At 47.0% G+C, this 14335-nt stretch overlaps 1 protein-coding gene across 1 annotated transcript in view; it reads right to left on the minus strand.

Moving 5' to 3' along the window:
* Nucleotides 1-14335, minus strand: part of nlgn2b (neuroligin 2b) — an 83885-nt gene that overhangs the window by 10057 nt on the left and 59493 nt on the right. The window contains exons 4-5 of the mRNA XM_010894647.5: nt 8224-8373; nt 341-526 (exon numbers count right to left, since the gene is read on the minus strand). Of these exons, the coding sequence (XP_010892949.1) occupies nt 341-526; nt 8224-8373 (336 nt within the window). The remainder of the gene's footprint in view (nt 1-340; nt 527-8223; nt 8374-14335) is intronic.

Consider the following 14335-nt stretch of genomic DNA (forward strand, 5'->3'; position numbering starts at 1 on the left):
CAACTTGCTGCTCAGTAACACGTTGGGAAGACGGGATGCTGGACTCTGGGTCTGCAGTAGGACACAAACCTGCACGGCCCAGTAAAACCTGCTGGATATGGCTACGTGCTGATGCCCGCCAGGATAATTGCAAGGGTGATAATGATGATGGGACTGATACCATCGGTGGAGGCTGGAGCCACGGATGACTGCCATGATAAGGTTGCTTTCACTGTAGATAATGGCTGCGATGACTGTCATCTTACGGATGACGTCGTGGGCCAACGATAATCATCTCTGGCGACATTGTCGTCGGCGACGCCAGAAAGGACGGCGTCTCTGCCGCGGCTAGTGTCCTTACCCTCCGAGTGGTGCGAGAGGATGAGGAGGTTAACGCAGGAGGCTCCGGCGCCGGAGCCGAAGATGGTGATCCTCTCCGGGTCTCCTCCGAAGTGGCCGATGTTCTCGTTGAGCCAGCGCAGGGCCTGGATCTGGTCCAACAGACCATAATTCCCCTTGGCCGACTGGTCCCCGGTGCTCAGGAACCCTGGGGGGCGGGGAGGGAAGCAGTGTCACAGCAAGACAGCGGCGCAGAGAAGTGAACAACAATGAAAATGGAGAGACCCAGAGGAAACACAGATGAGGGGAGGAAAGAGATCAGACGGAAGAAGAGGAAATGATGGAGTGGAAGAGGGTCGGTTGGTGAGAAGGGAGGATTCAGGGAGACAATGAAAGTAATGTCCCGGCATTTTATGTCCTCCACAAACAAAGATGGCCCCGGCGCACAGTGACTGTAGCCTGGGTGTTGACGAGGCCGCGGCTCGTTAGCAGCCTCGAGTGCTTTAACAGAAACCTGGTTGAATTAGTCAAGGGCTGCATTATCTGATAAAAGCAATGACACTCATTTTTAATACCCATATCGTTGAATGCAGAGCTCGTTATGACTAACAGTTAGGAGAAAAGGCATGGTACAAACATGTTTCATCTGCTTCCACTGTACACACACACACATACTCACGCACACACAATCATCCACCCACAAACACAGACAGACACACACACACGCGCGCACACAATCATCCACCCCCACACACACACACACACAAACACACACACACGCTCACTCACTTTTCTTTCAAATATGCTAAAACGTGTTACCACCTTCTAAACTCATTATCCGGTTTCCTGTTGAACAGCTAATGGTGTATTCACATGCACATAAAACTCCAGGCAGACTGGGAGCCGAGCGGCTCTCTGTTATCTGAAGGTCTGAGGTCTGGATGAGACCCACAGACACTCCTCTGCCTGCCTCCTGGTTACCTGGTGGTTTACTTGATAGCTGCTGCATGGGTGGAGGGTAAACCAGGTCCGGTGTGATTAATGCCCGGGGAACTGACACGGCACCGCTGCCAGTGGAGAGCAGCACTAAGCCGCCACGTGGAAAACTGACACGCGTTGAACGTGACCTTTGGAACGGGGAATCGTTTTGGGGAAAACTCGGTGAAAAGCTGCTGTGCTCTGTCACGTATTTTCTGCAAGCAGAGCGTGTGTTCTGGGTGCCGTGGCTCCACGCCGTGTCGGTCAGATGTCAAAGTCTGGGAGTTGGGGACTACAAAGTGAAATGTATTGAAAGCCTCCCGTGGCGCCAGGAGATGGTTTTTTGCATTCTCTGGAGACCATTTCCCAGTTTGTAAGGAGCAAAGGCTACAGAGGCCGAGGCCTGGGGAAAGACAGAGAAGCTATTCACTCATCAACTGCTGCTTAGCTGCCCCCAGAACCCAAGAAGAAAAGAGCCCGAAATAGGACTGAACACAAAATCAATCTGACCTCTCACCCCCAAGCTTTGAACGAGAGACTGAAAATGCTGGAGAGAGAGACGGAGAGAGAAACAATGAGATTGCACGAGACAACGAGAGTGGGTAGAGAGAGAGAGAGAGAGAGAGAGAGAGAGAGAGAAAGAAACAGAAAGAACAGGAGAGAGAGATAGGGGAAGGGATTAAACAGATGAAGATATAGATTTAGATCTGTGAGGTCACTGAATGGGTGGTCCTCATCCTGTGACCCCACTCCAATTGGCTGGCTGGTAAATCCTCGTCCTGTGATTGGACAGCGGACAAAGGGACGATGGAAAAGTATTGTCTCAGTGTCATAATGGGTTGGATCATGGCGGTGAGGGACAGACTCTTAGCCTCCCGTTACTAAGTGACCCTGCGACCTCTGGACTGTGACCCGTGATGCTGGACCGAGCCGGGGGCTTGAAGATGTGTCCGCTCTCATAGCCGCCCCGTGCTGAGCTGTCTGCCTGTCACTGTTGCCTGGCAACCGGCCAGCGCTACAGACATAAAGATGTGGACACAGCCTCTGTCATGACACGCACACAGATCTCGAGCCAGACACCCTTGCGTGCTCACAGGAGCCCCTCCTCAACCTCTTTGATTGGATGACAGGAAAAGGAAACATGGTGATCTGCCCATCAATGAAAACACGTAAGCCCCCCCCCCCCTTTCTTCTCCCCTCCCACCTCTCTCACTCTCTCTCCTCCATTCTCTCCCCCACTTCAACCCCACTCTCTTTCTCTCACTAACTTTTATTTTCTACACTCTTCCTGTCTGCTGAGTTGGGCTTCCTGCCGACTTTAGAGCTGAGAGCAGCAGTTTAGGAGGCCGAGCTCATGCATATTCAACACTCGCTTTAGGTAACGGCCAAGGAACTGTGAAGAGAGTCTTCAACCTTGCGAAGCGAGAGGAGTGATACAGCAGAGGGAAGAGATATACGTACAGGAAGGATGGAGAGCACCAGATCCAGAGCGATTTCAACAGAAAGGAACAACACGAGACCACGAGCTCCAACCAGACAGCTCCTCATGAAACACCGCCCCTTTCTGTCTCTGGAGGCCGGCTAATGTTATCATAGCTGCTGAGAATAAACCTCCACGCAGAGCAATGGATTCACTCCAGTAGTGTGAATGATGGATTTTTAATCAGGGTAGACAGTCAGAAAGCATAATCATTAATGAATTGTAGCTTGCATATCTAATTGGCACCTTTCTAATCATCCAGACCTGCAATATGAGGGATTAAAATGTGTTTTGATATAAATTGTGTGTTGTGATGCTAAAATATTAGCAGTGAGTCATTCAAGCGCAAGCACGGACATGCACACGACACACCAATGCACACCAAACACAAACACACACACACACACTCTCTCTCTCTCTCTCTCTCTCTCTCCCTATTGAACAGGTGACCCCTGATTTGAAATGGTTGGCTGTGAGTGGAGCCAGTGCTATGAGAGACAATTATGTGTAGTGATATTTTTGGGACGTGTTCTCCACTTCAGTAAAAAGCCTGTACTGTTCACTGATCCATGCTAAGAGCTGCCACTGTCAGTGTGTGTGTGTGTGTGTGTATCCAGGCCCTCAGGTGTGTAGAGTATTGTTTAGTATAGTAGTTAGCTACCCTGCTGTGTGAGGGAATAGGCTCCTACAGACCCAGTGTCTCCCACATAAACAGGACAATTATCGGGATGTCACCGAACAAACCGATCTATGAATACATGAACAGGTGAACAGAGAGGAGAGAGGATAAGAGAGGAGGGGAGAGGATACGAGAGGAGGGGAGAGGATACAAGAGGAGGGGAGAGGATACGAGAGGAGGGGAGAGGATACGAGAGGAGGGGAGAGGATACGAGAGGAGGGGAGAGGATACGAGAGGAGGGGAGAGGATACGAGAGGAGGAGAGAGGATGCGAGAGGAGGGGAGAGGATACGAGAGGAGGGGAGAGGATACGAGAGGAGGGGAAAGGATACGAGAGGAGGGGAGAGGATACGAGAGGAGGGGAGAGGATACGAGAGGAGGGGAGAGGATACGAGAGGAGGGGAGAGGATACGAGAGGTGGGGAGAGGATACGAGAGGAGGAAGGATTGCATTTGAAAGGGAAGAGGGCCCAGAAGAAAAGACAAATGGGATATGAAAGGTGATAGATCCAAGGAGAGAGCATATACTCAGCCATAATTCAAACGGGCCTTGGAAGATAAAGACTGATGGACAGCTGGGATGATGATGGAGGCAGGAATATTAAAACATCTCGGAAGCATTAGGAGGGAGCCAACCAATCATGGAGATAAGGCCAATAAGAGACAGAGACACGTTGAGAAAGGAAGGAAACATACATCAACATCCATACTGTATGGTGACGGAGGACAGGGACAGGGAGCAGGAAACATACATCAACATCCATACTGTATGGTGACGGAGGACAGGGACAGGGAGCAGGAAACATACATCAACATCCATACTGTATGGTGACGGAGGACAGGGACAGGGAGCAGGAAACATACATCAACATCCATACTGTATGGTGACGGAGGACCGGGATCCGTCCATTAATGAGGTAAGTCCACAGATGCAAATACACGTTAAACGGCCGGCGTTTGCTGCATAGAGTATTAAGCTGCTCGTCCTCCACAGACAAGGCTGTGCTTGGAGAGAGAAGCACCACATTTTCCCGACTAAATTGTTCACGGACGGTTCGTTCTTTTTGATGTGGTTGTAAACACGAGAGAGGGTCTAACGGTGCAAATCTGGACAGGGATGTGGATTTGCACACGGCGCACTGTGAGGTAACCTTTGAGATCAACCGTGTCTGTCCTGGCCTTCATCAGCGCCTGTGCGTTTTAACCTGCATTCCATTGGAGGGTGCTTGTGTTTTCAAACAGCGTGCTCTTCGGAATGATTTCCTGTTTTGTTAGTTAGAACTGGACGGCCTTTTCCTTTATAGTACGTTTTTTTTTCAGCTAAATGATCCCATCAATTAGCATTTTGGACAGGCGAAGCAATGCTAGGCCAAGGTTAACTTGAGTTGCGTTTAAAAGGGGTGGAACACCAGTGTAAATCACTGACGCCTCACCAAACGCCAACCCGAATCAAACGCCTTGCTCGGGTGGAGCTCCAAAAGCTGCTCATTAGAATATTGTCTCAATGGCAACACTGCGTGAGGATGGCAGGGAATCAGCAGATTAAAACCCCATCAGAATATGCTGATGTTTGCGTTGGACCATGCGCTTATGAAAAGAACAGGCGTGACCTCTCGTCATTTGTCGGAACTGACTTGAAACTGGCTTTGAAGGATATCCTGTAACCAGGACTGATGGGGTTTCTTCAGCAGTGTTCAGATCCTATCTAGGTATCCTACTTAGAAATGAAGTAGAAATAATCTGCGAACACGACTGTTAACAGGCCTTTAACGGGTGTGTGGGGGAAGTGGTCCGGAATCTTTCAAATGGTTTTGAAATGCAAACGTTTCCTGTATGCCTGAGTAGATGGAGTTGTGGCCTTGTGCGACCATCCCCCTACATTCTCACCGGAGCCCACATGTCTACGTTGGTCAATTATAGTATGACTTAGTGTTTTTACAAGCCTGCAGATATTACCTTACATTGTACACATTCTACATTTAGGTGTGTTGTCTGTAGAGCCAGTTGGTCATCTGTTAATTGTTGCATCACCCCTTCACAGAGTCAAATTCCTGTGCATGAAAATGTATTTGGCAAAGAAATGTGCTCATGATTTCCTTCCCATTTCATGGCTCCTCCTCTCAGAGCTGCGTTTGTGCAGCAAAATGGACTTTCTCCTGACAGCCCCATGCAGCAATAACCAAATGATCACCTCATTATATCCGGGAACATCTTATTTCGCATAAAATTTTCAATAAAATTCTCAAATCCCATCACTGGCCTCCACTTATTCAATCTGAGCCAAGTTTGTAATTAGGAGATTATACTGTACACCCGAACCAACGCACGTTCTAATAACTCAAAAATATTGTCTTCGGGTGCTTGGGTGGAGGGCTGGGCAGGATCGTTCAGAGATCAGCCGTTGGTGGGCCGCCGAGGGGGGGAGGAGAGACGCGTGTGAGACGGGATCCTGTCATCCTGAGAGATGGTCTGATGGAAAGAGTGGGGATGGGATCAATGAAGAAAGGAGAAGAGAGAAGAGGGGGCTTTGAGATGAGAAAGAAGCAGTAGACAGATGAATAAAAAAGCAAAAGAAGATGGATGAAGCAAAAGGAGCAGAAAAAAAGCTAAAGAAGAATGAGAACAAAAAAAAGAAGAAACAGAAAAAGAGGAAGATGAAGTAAAGAAGATATAGAAGCAGAAGGAGGAGGCGCAAGAGGTGCAGGCGGAGGAGGGGAGGAGGACAGTGGACTGTTTCATCTCTCTTCCAGAGGTAAGAAAGCCTCTCTCACAGTCCAGTGATGGTGGGCCCTTCCCCAGAGTTCATTAATTAGTTAATTAGTTAATTAGTCTGAACAGATGGCTGTGCAGCATAAATCAGGAGGCTGCTTGGGCCTGGAGCAGCCAGGAGGAAGGCAGGGGGAAGGTGAGCAGGCTGTAGCCCTGGGCTTGAGGTATGTACCTACCGTCTCTGTTCCATGGAAAACATTTTGGATTGGCAGACATTTTGGATTTTCTCCCAATACTCCCATATCCGCCCCTTTAACAATGCACAATATATCCTGAAGTTGCGTAATATTCACCAACAATCACCTTATATAATTGTATGATGGTACCGAAAGATGAATACAAGCTAGTATGTGTGTGTGTGTGTGTGTGTGTATGAGGCGTGTGCATGCATATGTGTGTGTGTCAGGTGTATGTGTGTGTGTGTGTTTGTGTGTGTGTGTGTAAGGTGTGTGCATGCATATATGTGTGTGTGTGTGTTTATGTATGTTTCGTGGCCACATTGCATTCACATTAGTTTGAAGGAATTCTTTGCTTCGCTGCAGATTTAAAAAGCACTTCTGATGGTTTATTTTTAGCCTGTTCCCATCTACCCCTTCTGTTTCTCCTTCTCTCTCTCTGGCTGTGTCTCTGTGTCTCCCTCTCTCCTCTGTCTCAATCCCCCTGCTCCCTAACCCCTATCTCCCTCTTAAAGACACAGGCGCAAGTCAGGTTGGCAAATGGGAGTGATGGAGTGCAGTACAGGGGAATATGTGGATATATCTTCCACCTATTGTTTGAATGTGGAGCAGTTGTCTTTCCCTTTTGAGGCCAATGGGTTTGGAGAAGTGGTGAGGATGGATGGAACTGTTACATATTCAAACACACATACACACGCACGCATACAGTTGCATATTTGCGCGCACACACACACACACACACACACACACATAATCCCTTCAGTACAGTAGAGTAACCCATTTAAAGCAGAACAGAGGGAGAGATAAAGAGGAGAGAGAGGGAGGTTAGTCTACTCGCCCACGTACCAAAATGTTCAACCATGTTAGAGAAATCCAGGACACTGCATCAACCATCTGCATTGCTCAGCACTATCACTCTCCTTCTGTGTGTCTGTGTGTGTGTGTGTGTGTGTGTGTGTGTGTAGGGCATAAATACTAAACACTTCACAGGGGTAAACTACAAACATATGTTACTATATAACACATACTTTACAGATGCGTACAGAATTTCCATACACACACACAGACAGACCCACAGACACACAGACAGACCCACAGACACACAGACAGACTCGCCCACGCTAAACTGACACGTATGTAAATCACACGGCCAGCGACAGTTATTGGCCTGGGAATGAAGAGAACATGTCCACCATTAAAGACCATTTGGAACATGCATTAGAACAGCGCCACTATGAAACCGTGCGTTAGGGAACTTGGGTTCACACAGCGGACTGTCCTCACGCTCCACTCGCTAATGTTTTCAGACAGATGTAGAAAAGTGTAATAGCACATGAAACATGGAGCACCAAAACAAGCGGGCCTCATAACTAGCAGGCAGGACAGAAGAGCTCTGAATATATTCCCTCTTAGCTGGCAGGGCTGGTCAATGACTGTCTGGATCACATTTCACCGTGTTTACACGAGTGGGAAAGCTTGGACTGTATCCTAAAGAACTCCCGTTTCCCTCTTTATAAATACTCTGATGTGTTGAGACAGGCTTGATACAGTAAACAAGATCCCATTACCCAACCTGGCAACCCCACTGAACTGTAGGTACTCTGTGTTGTTGAGTAGACCGAACACCCATGAAACCAACATGACGTCAGTCCCTCAGAACAGCTGTGATTAGGCCCCAGATATTTTCCCGGTCACTACGCATCACTGTTAAAAAATGCATTGCCATACATCCACATGGCGTCTATGTAGGGAGAGCAATACCATCAACTCAAAACAACGAAACCTGATGGAAGTGATGTTATAGCAGGCCGACAGACACACTCACCCAGCACGCCCAGACGGTAGTTCATGGTGACCACGATGACGTTGCCGTAGGCAGCAAGGACGCTGGCGTCGAACATGTTTCCGGCCCCCTCCATGTACGAGCCGCCATGGATGAACAACATCACCGGCTTCTTCCGACGGTCTCGTATGTCTGTGGCAGGGTGTAAGAAAGATGAGCGGACGAATTATGACAACCTTTTGTGTATTTACAAAAAAAACACAGAAATGTCCACCAAATCTGGTAATTCACAGAAAATTGCTAATATCTTTCTCTGTTTGATATGTGCCAATCACAGGGTTGGGAAGTAACAGATTAAATCTATTCAGTAATTTTTTCTGTCAATTTCTTTTTTTATTGCAATCATTTGTATTACTGACAAAAATATTGAAAATAGATTACAGATCATTTTTGCCATTTAATTTAGATCTGAAAAATGTTGTCTCCTAGGTGGCACTGCGGACTAAGGTGCTCTTTCGTAGCACCAAGCTGACCAACACCATTTAGGTGCGAGAGTTGACTGTGCCTCCAGCTGATGACATGCTTATTGCATTGCATGTATGGCCCAGTGAGTGGGAGGTCACCGTCAGCAGGGATTCTGTGGTCTCCTAGCGGCTCCTAAGCTAAGTGACCTAATCAGGTGAGGGAGGGGCTCCGCTGGTGGTGCTTGACTTGGCTCGAACAGCAGTGCGGAAAAAAACGTGCCATGGATGTCTGTGAGGAAGGCTTGCCTCGATCTTCAACTCTCCTGAATCCATTGGGAGTTGTTGCAATAATACAAGGAGGTAGATACAGTTGTAACAGTTGTAAAAATTTGTTTATGTTAATATCACTTGAGCAACACAGCGATTCAAATTGATCCCTTTGTCTTTTCCTAATGCCTATTATTAAGGGACAATTTATCAAACAATAACGCAAAGTAATCAGTTTAATTTCTGAGTTTAGGTGATTTAAAACACACTGTTTGCTATTAGTTAAAACTTTGGACAACTAAACAGTCACAGTAACATACTATACTGTGTTAAGAAAGTAACCTACAAAACCACTCAATATCCCTTGTCTATTGTGGTCTCACTTCCAACCAGGTGGTCTCACCTCCAACCAGCATATATCCTAAGTCTGAGACGTAAGCTTATTTACCTCATTCCTGACCTTCAAAACTGAACTGAGATGTTGCAGACAAAAGCTAGTGTTGAGAGCAATAACGTCAATCCCATCTTTTATCGGTGGCTAGCCATTTTAGAAACATTGTTGTATTGTTGTCATGGCAGTCTGTGTATTTTTCTGTCCCCCCTGTAGTGCTGTGTTCCCTGTATAGCAGTGCTTCAATCTGGAAGTCTCTCTGCACCCCCCCCCCTTCAGACTTTCACTTTCTCTCCTACCATCCTCTCCATTGGATAATGGTATGATCCAGGGTTTTCAGAGCCCCCCCCCCCTTCTCTGTGAAGTGATGTAGCACAGTCTGTGTGCCTCGAATAAGGCAGAACTGCCAGCGCTGCCCAGTTAGCCTAGCGTCTGTGCTGTGCAGGCCCTGTGGATAATTCATGTGAAAGCCAGACCAAGTGGAAACATAAATAACAGCCACAGCATCTGTTTACCCTGATGAGCTTCTGGAGAGGGAGGTGGGGAGAACGACAGGGATATGGAGACAGAGAGCGGGATGGAAAAAGAGATGGATAGAGAGGAGAAATGGCTTAAAATAGATTGGAAGAGACCAGGGAAAAAATAACAGAGAGACAAGGAAAGCGAGAGAAAATGGAGCAGTTGAAAGAGACACGGTCCCTGAACAGAGACAGAGATACACCAAGTGACAAGGAGGAGACTGAGAAAGAGTAACGTTGTGAGGAAACGATGGGATGAGATCAAATACACAAAATTGGCCGTGTCAAGGTGTCTTCCCAGCATGCAGTAGGCATGTTGCTGCGACAGCTCAAGAAGGAGCAGCTGAAGCCTCACATATAACAACATTAGAAGCACTGGCCCTGAACACACAAGAGCTGTAAGCTCAGCTGTAACAGGCCAAGATCGAATGGTGGTCGGAGGTCATTATTCAGCCCAAGAGCCACCCATTATGAACTAAACTGGCTCAGTTTAGAGATGTATTTTAAGGATAGGTCAGAAGTCATCTTTGGAGGAATATCAGCAGTATTTAGCACCACTGATGTCTGTTTATGCCTCCCTGTCAGTGTGTAAAGGCTGTTGGTTTCGTGTAGTTTTTGGAAGGTAGGTAGGGTACTGATAATGTTTTGTATGTTTTAGAGAAGTAAAGAGGCCGGGAGGACGACATGGAAGGATATGGACAACTTGATTGTAACTGATGTGTACGATAACGACATAGAAGCATCAATGTCTACAGAATGCAATGTTGGTATGGGGACATATTGGCCAGTTTCACTGGTTTACTCCACGTGATGAATGATTATTGCTGTTGTTTTGGGTGGTATGTCTTCCGTCACCAACCACATTGGAAACAAGCGGTGTCACTTTTCCGGATCACCCCCTGGGTTGTACTAACGTGTATCTTCTTTTCCAATACATAATTCAACCAATCAATCCTAATTCCCGGACACAGAGATGCATGTAGAAAAATTCCCATGCGCGCACACGAACACGCGCACACAGAGACACTCATGCATAGGCAGCTGCGATGCTGAGTCGCTATGGAAACTGCCTCTCCTCTGTCTAATAGAAGCTCACCAGCCATTCCACTGCACTGATTCACTCTGAGCCTGTTGCCGTGGAAACAAATTCTACTCATGTATTTGCACACCCGTCTGCTTCAGCACCTGAATCTCAGGTTACACCAGAACGCCACACACACACACGCACGCACACACACACAAACACACACAGACACACACACACACACACAGAGATTACATACATATGCAGTCATCCTTAAGAGAATATATAGTACACGAGACACAGATGTTCATAAACGATACACTGAAACCCTGACATGGACACACACACACACACACACACACCCAGACTCTCTCACCCTCCATTGTCCTTCTCTCTAGTGTATCGTGAGCCTCTAGTGATTTCCCAAAGGAGATGTAAACAAGTTGAATTATCCCAGTATTACCAGGCATACAGAGGCCTGGGTGGAATGTCTGTATAATGGATCAGCTCCCCTCTCTGACACCAGTCACATGCTCAGTAGCGGACTGGAGAGTGGCACTCATTAGAACCGGGCTAAGATATCAATCTGTATCACTGAGGATCTAGGGCTGGATTCAGTCTGTATCACTGAGGATCTAGGGCTGGATTCAGTCTGTATCACTGTGAATCAAGGGTTGGATTAAATCTGTTTTGTTGAATATCTAAGACTGGATTTAGGCTGTATCGCTGAAGACCAAGGACATTAATTCAGTCTGTATCGCTGAAGATCAAGGACATTAATTCAGTCTGTATCGCTGAAGATCAAGGACATTAATTCAGTCTGTATTGCTGAAGATCAATGGCTGAATTGAATCTGCATCACTGAAGATAAACGGCTGGATTCAATCTCTATCACAGAAAATCTGTGTTACAGCATGAATTAAATGTAAAGGCAACTTTGCCCATGTTAGTAGAGACAGTAAATTCCATAGATGTCGCTGAATCAAAACTCACTTCAAAAATCATACATTTCCATCTCAATCAGACATTTTTCAATTAAGTAATCTGCAGTTTCAGTGATCCAGATGGAATAGAAGGCTTATAATAACTAAAGCTGTAAATACTTTGGGCTTCAGTGTTATGTTTATGAGGGACCTCCAAAGGGCCCATGACAACACATCTCAATGGACATCCATGTAAAACATAAAAATATCTCTGAATGAATGAGAGCTAACTGAATGTGCGTACGTGTACACATCTAACATGCTGACATGAGAACATACATGATCCTGTGTGTGTGTGTGTGTGTGTGTGCGTGTGCGCGCATGCTGACAGTGATTCAGATGGGAAGAAGAAGGGGGGTGTTGCCACCTGCAGCTTCCCCAGGTGTACTTATCTCCTCAGAGAGACATCTCACTAAGTGAATAACTCCCATCTGAACAGACTCAAACATAAAATTAACCTATTAACATCCACTCTGAGGGACAGCTTTCCGACACAACGTGGTGTGGATGTAATAGAGTTCATGGGCTATTTGTGTACTATGATTGGGTGTGATGGGGGTGTGGGGTGTGGGGGGCTTTGATAGGCTGACTACGCGGCGCGCCAACACTCAGCAGAGCTACCTACAGACTTCTGGATGTGTGTGCTTATCGGCTGCTACTCGGGTGATATAAGATGAAGCGTGTCGGGTTAGGAAGCGTGTGTGAAAGAAAGAGGTGAAGCAAGATTGTCCATGTGCAATTTTTTATTGACCAGGTAGTTGTGCTAGGAACACATTCATACTGACCAGGTAGGTGTGCTAGGAACACATTCATACTGACCAGGTAGGTGTGCTAGGAACACATTCTTACTGACCAGGTAGTTGTGCTAGGAACACATTCATACTGACCAGGTAGGTGTGCTAGGAACACATTCTTACTGACCAGGTAGTTGTGCTAGGAACATATTCATACTGACCAGGTAGGTGTGCTAGGAACACATTCATACTGACCAGGTAGGTGTGCTAGGAACACATTCATACTGACCAGGTAGGTGTGCTAGGAACACATTCATACTGACCAGGTAGGTGTGCTAGGAACACATTCATACTGACCAGGTAGGTGTGCTAGGAACACATTCATACTGACCAGGTAGGTGTGCTAGGAACACATTCATACTGACCAGGTAGGTGTGCTAGGAACACATTCATACTGACCAGGTAGGTGTGCTAGGAACACATTCATACTGACCAGGTAGGTGTGCTAGGAACACATTCATACTGACCAGGTAGGTGTGCTAGGAACACATTCTTACTGACCAGGTAGGTGTGCTAGGAACACATTCTTACTGACCAGGTAGGTGTGCTTGGAACACCCTCCTGCCCACCAGGCTGTCTGTGCCTCTGCCCGGGGGGACGTGTGTGTGTGTCCTCTTCCTCTCTGATCGTTCAGTGACAGTTGTGGATGGCTCTGAGTCCATACTTAGAGGGGAACTCAGCTTCTATCCCGGACCTACAGGGGCAACACCATCCCCCCTGTCCGGTCTGCTTCAAAACAGCCCCCCAAACACCGTCCCTACTCCCTCTCACCGTCCCTCCCCCCTCTCCTCCCCCTCTCCCTTCCTTCTCCCTGTTCCCTGTGTTGATGCTCCATCTCTCCCCCTCATCCGCCCTTGCTGCGTCTGTCCTTCATCCTGGCCTCAGTAGTTTCTTCATATGGGACTGCATTCTCTCTCTCTCTCCGGTTCTTTCACTCCATGTTTGTACTTCTCTGTTTCTCACTCCCTCCCCTCTTAGTCCCCCACTCATCCATCCTCTCGTCCTCCCTTCTCTCTCACTTTCAAAGCTCTATAAATGTCATTTCATCATGCACTTGTCTTCATCACCACCACACCCCCCCCCGCCCTCCCCTTGCTCTCAGTGCTCCCCTCTCTCTCCCTCTTTCATCTCTCTTCTGTCATTCTCCTCTCCTCCATATTCCTGTACCAATCATTCCTTCTCTTTTCACTGCTAAGAAACCGCACAATTGGATTAGCTAGATCTGTCTCTTTTTAAACCATAGCAATTAGAGATGACAGAATCTGAGAACTCAACACGTAAACAAACATACACCAACTAACACATACACTCATTAACACACACCCTAACACACACACACCCTAAAACACAGATACCTTAACATACATATCTTAACACAAACACTCATTAACACACCCAAACACATACACCTTAACACACAACCTAATACACAAACACACGCCATGTACACACACAAACACATTAACACAGACACACCTTAACAGATGCCACACAGACACACAACCACTGAGTGGATTCACGCATAAACACACAGACACAGCAACAGCCAGATCATTCAGACCTCTTACATTAAGACAAGGCCTGGATAACTGCATGTGGAATGGAGTCAGATCGCTCCACTGCTGGGAAACCTACAGTACACTGAACAAAAACATACACCAAACAGGCAACTCTTTTTTTAATTTCTTTTTACTGTGATTACCCTGACAAAGG

The sequence above is a fragment of the Esox lucius genome, chromosome 7 (genome assembly GCF_011004845.1).
Source record: "Esox lucius isolate fEsoLuc1 chromosome 7, fEsoLuc1.pri, whole genome shotgun sequence".
Taxonomy (NCBI): domain Eukaryota; kingdom Metazoa; phylum Chordata; class Actinopteri; order Esociformes; family Esocidae; genus Esox; species Esox lucius.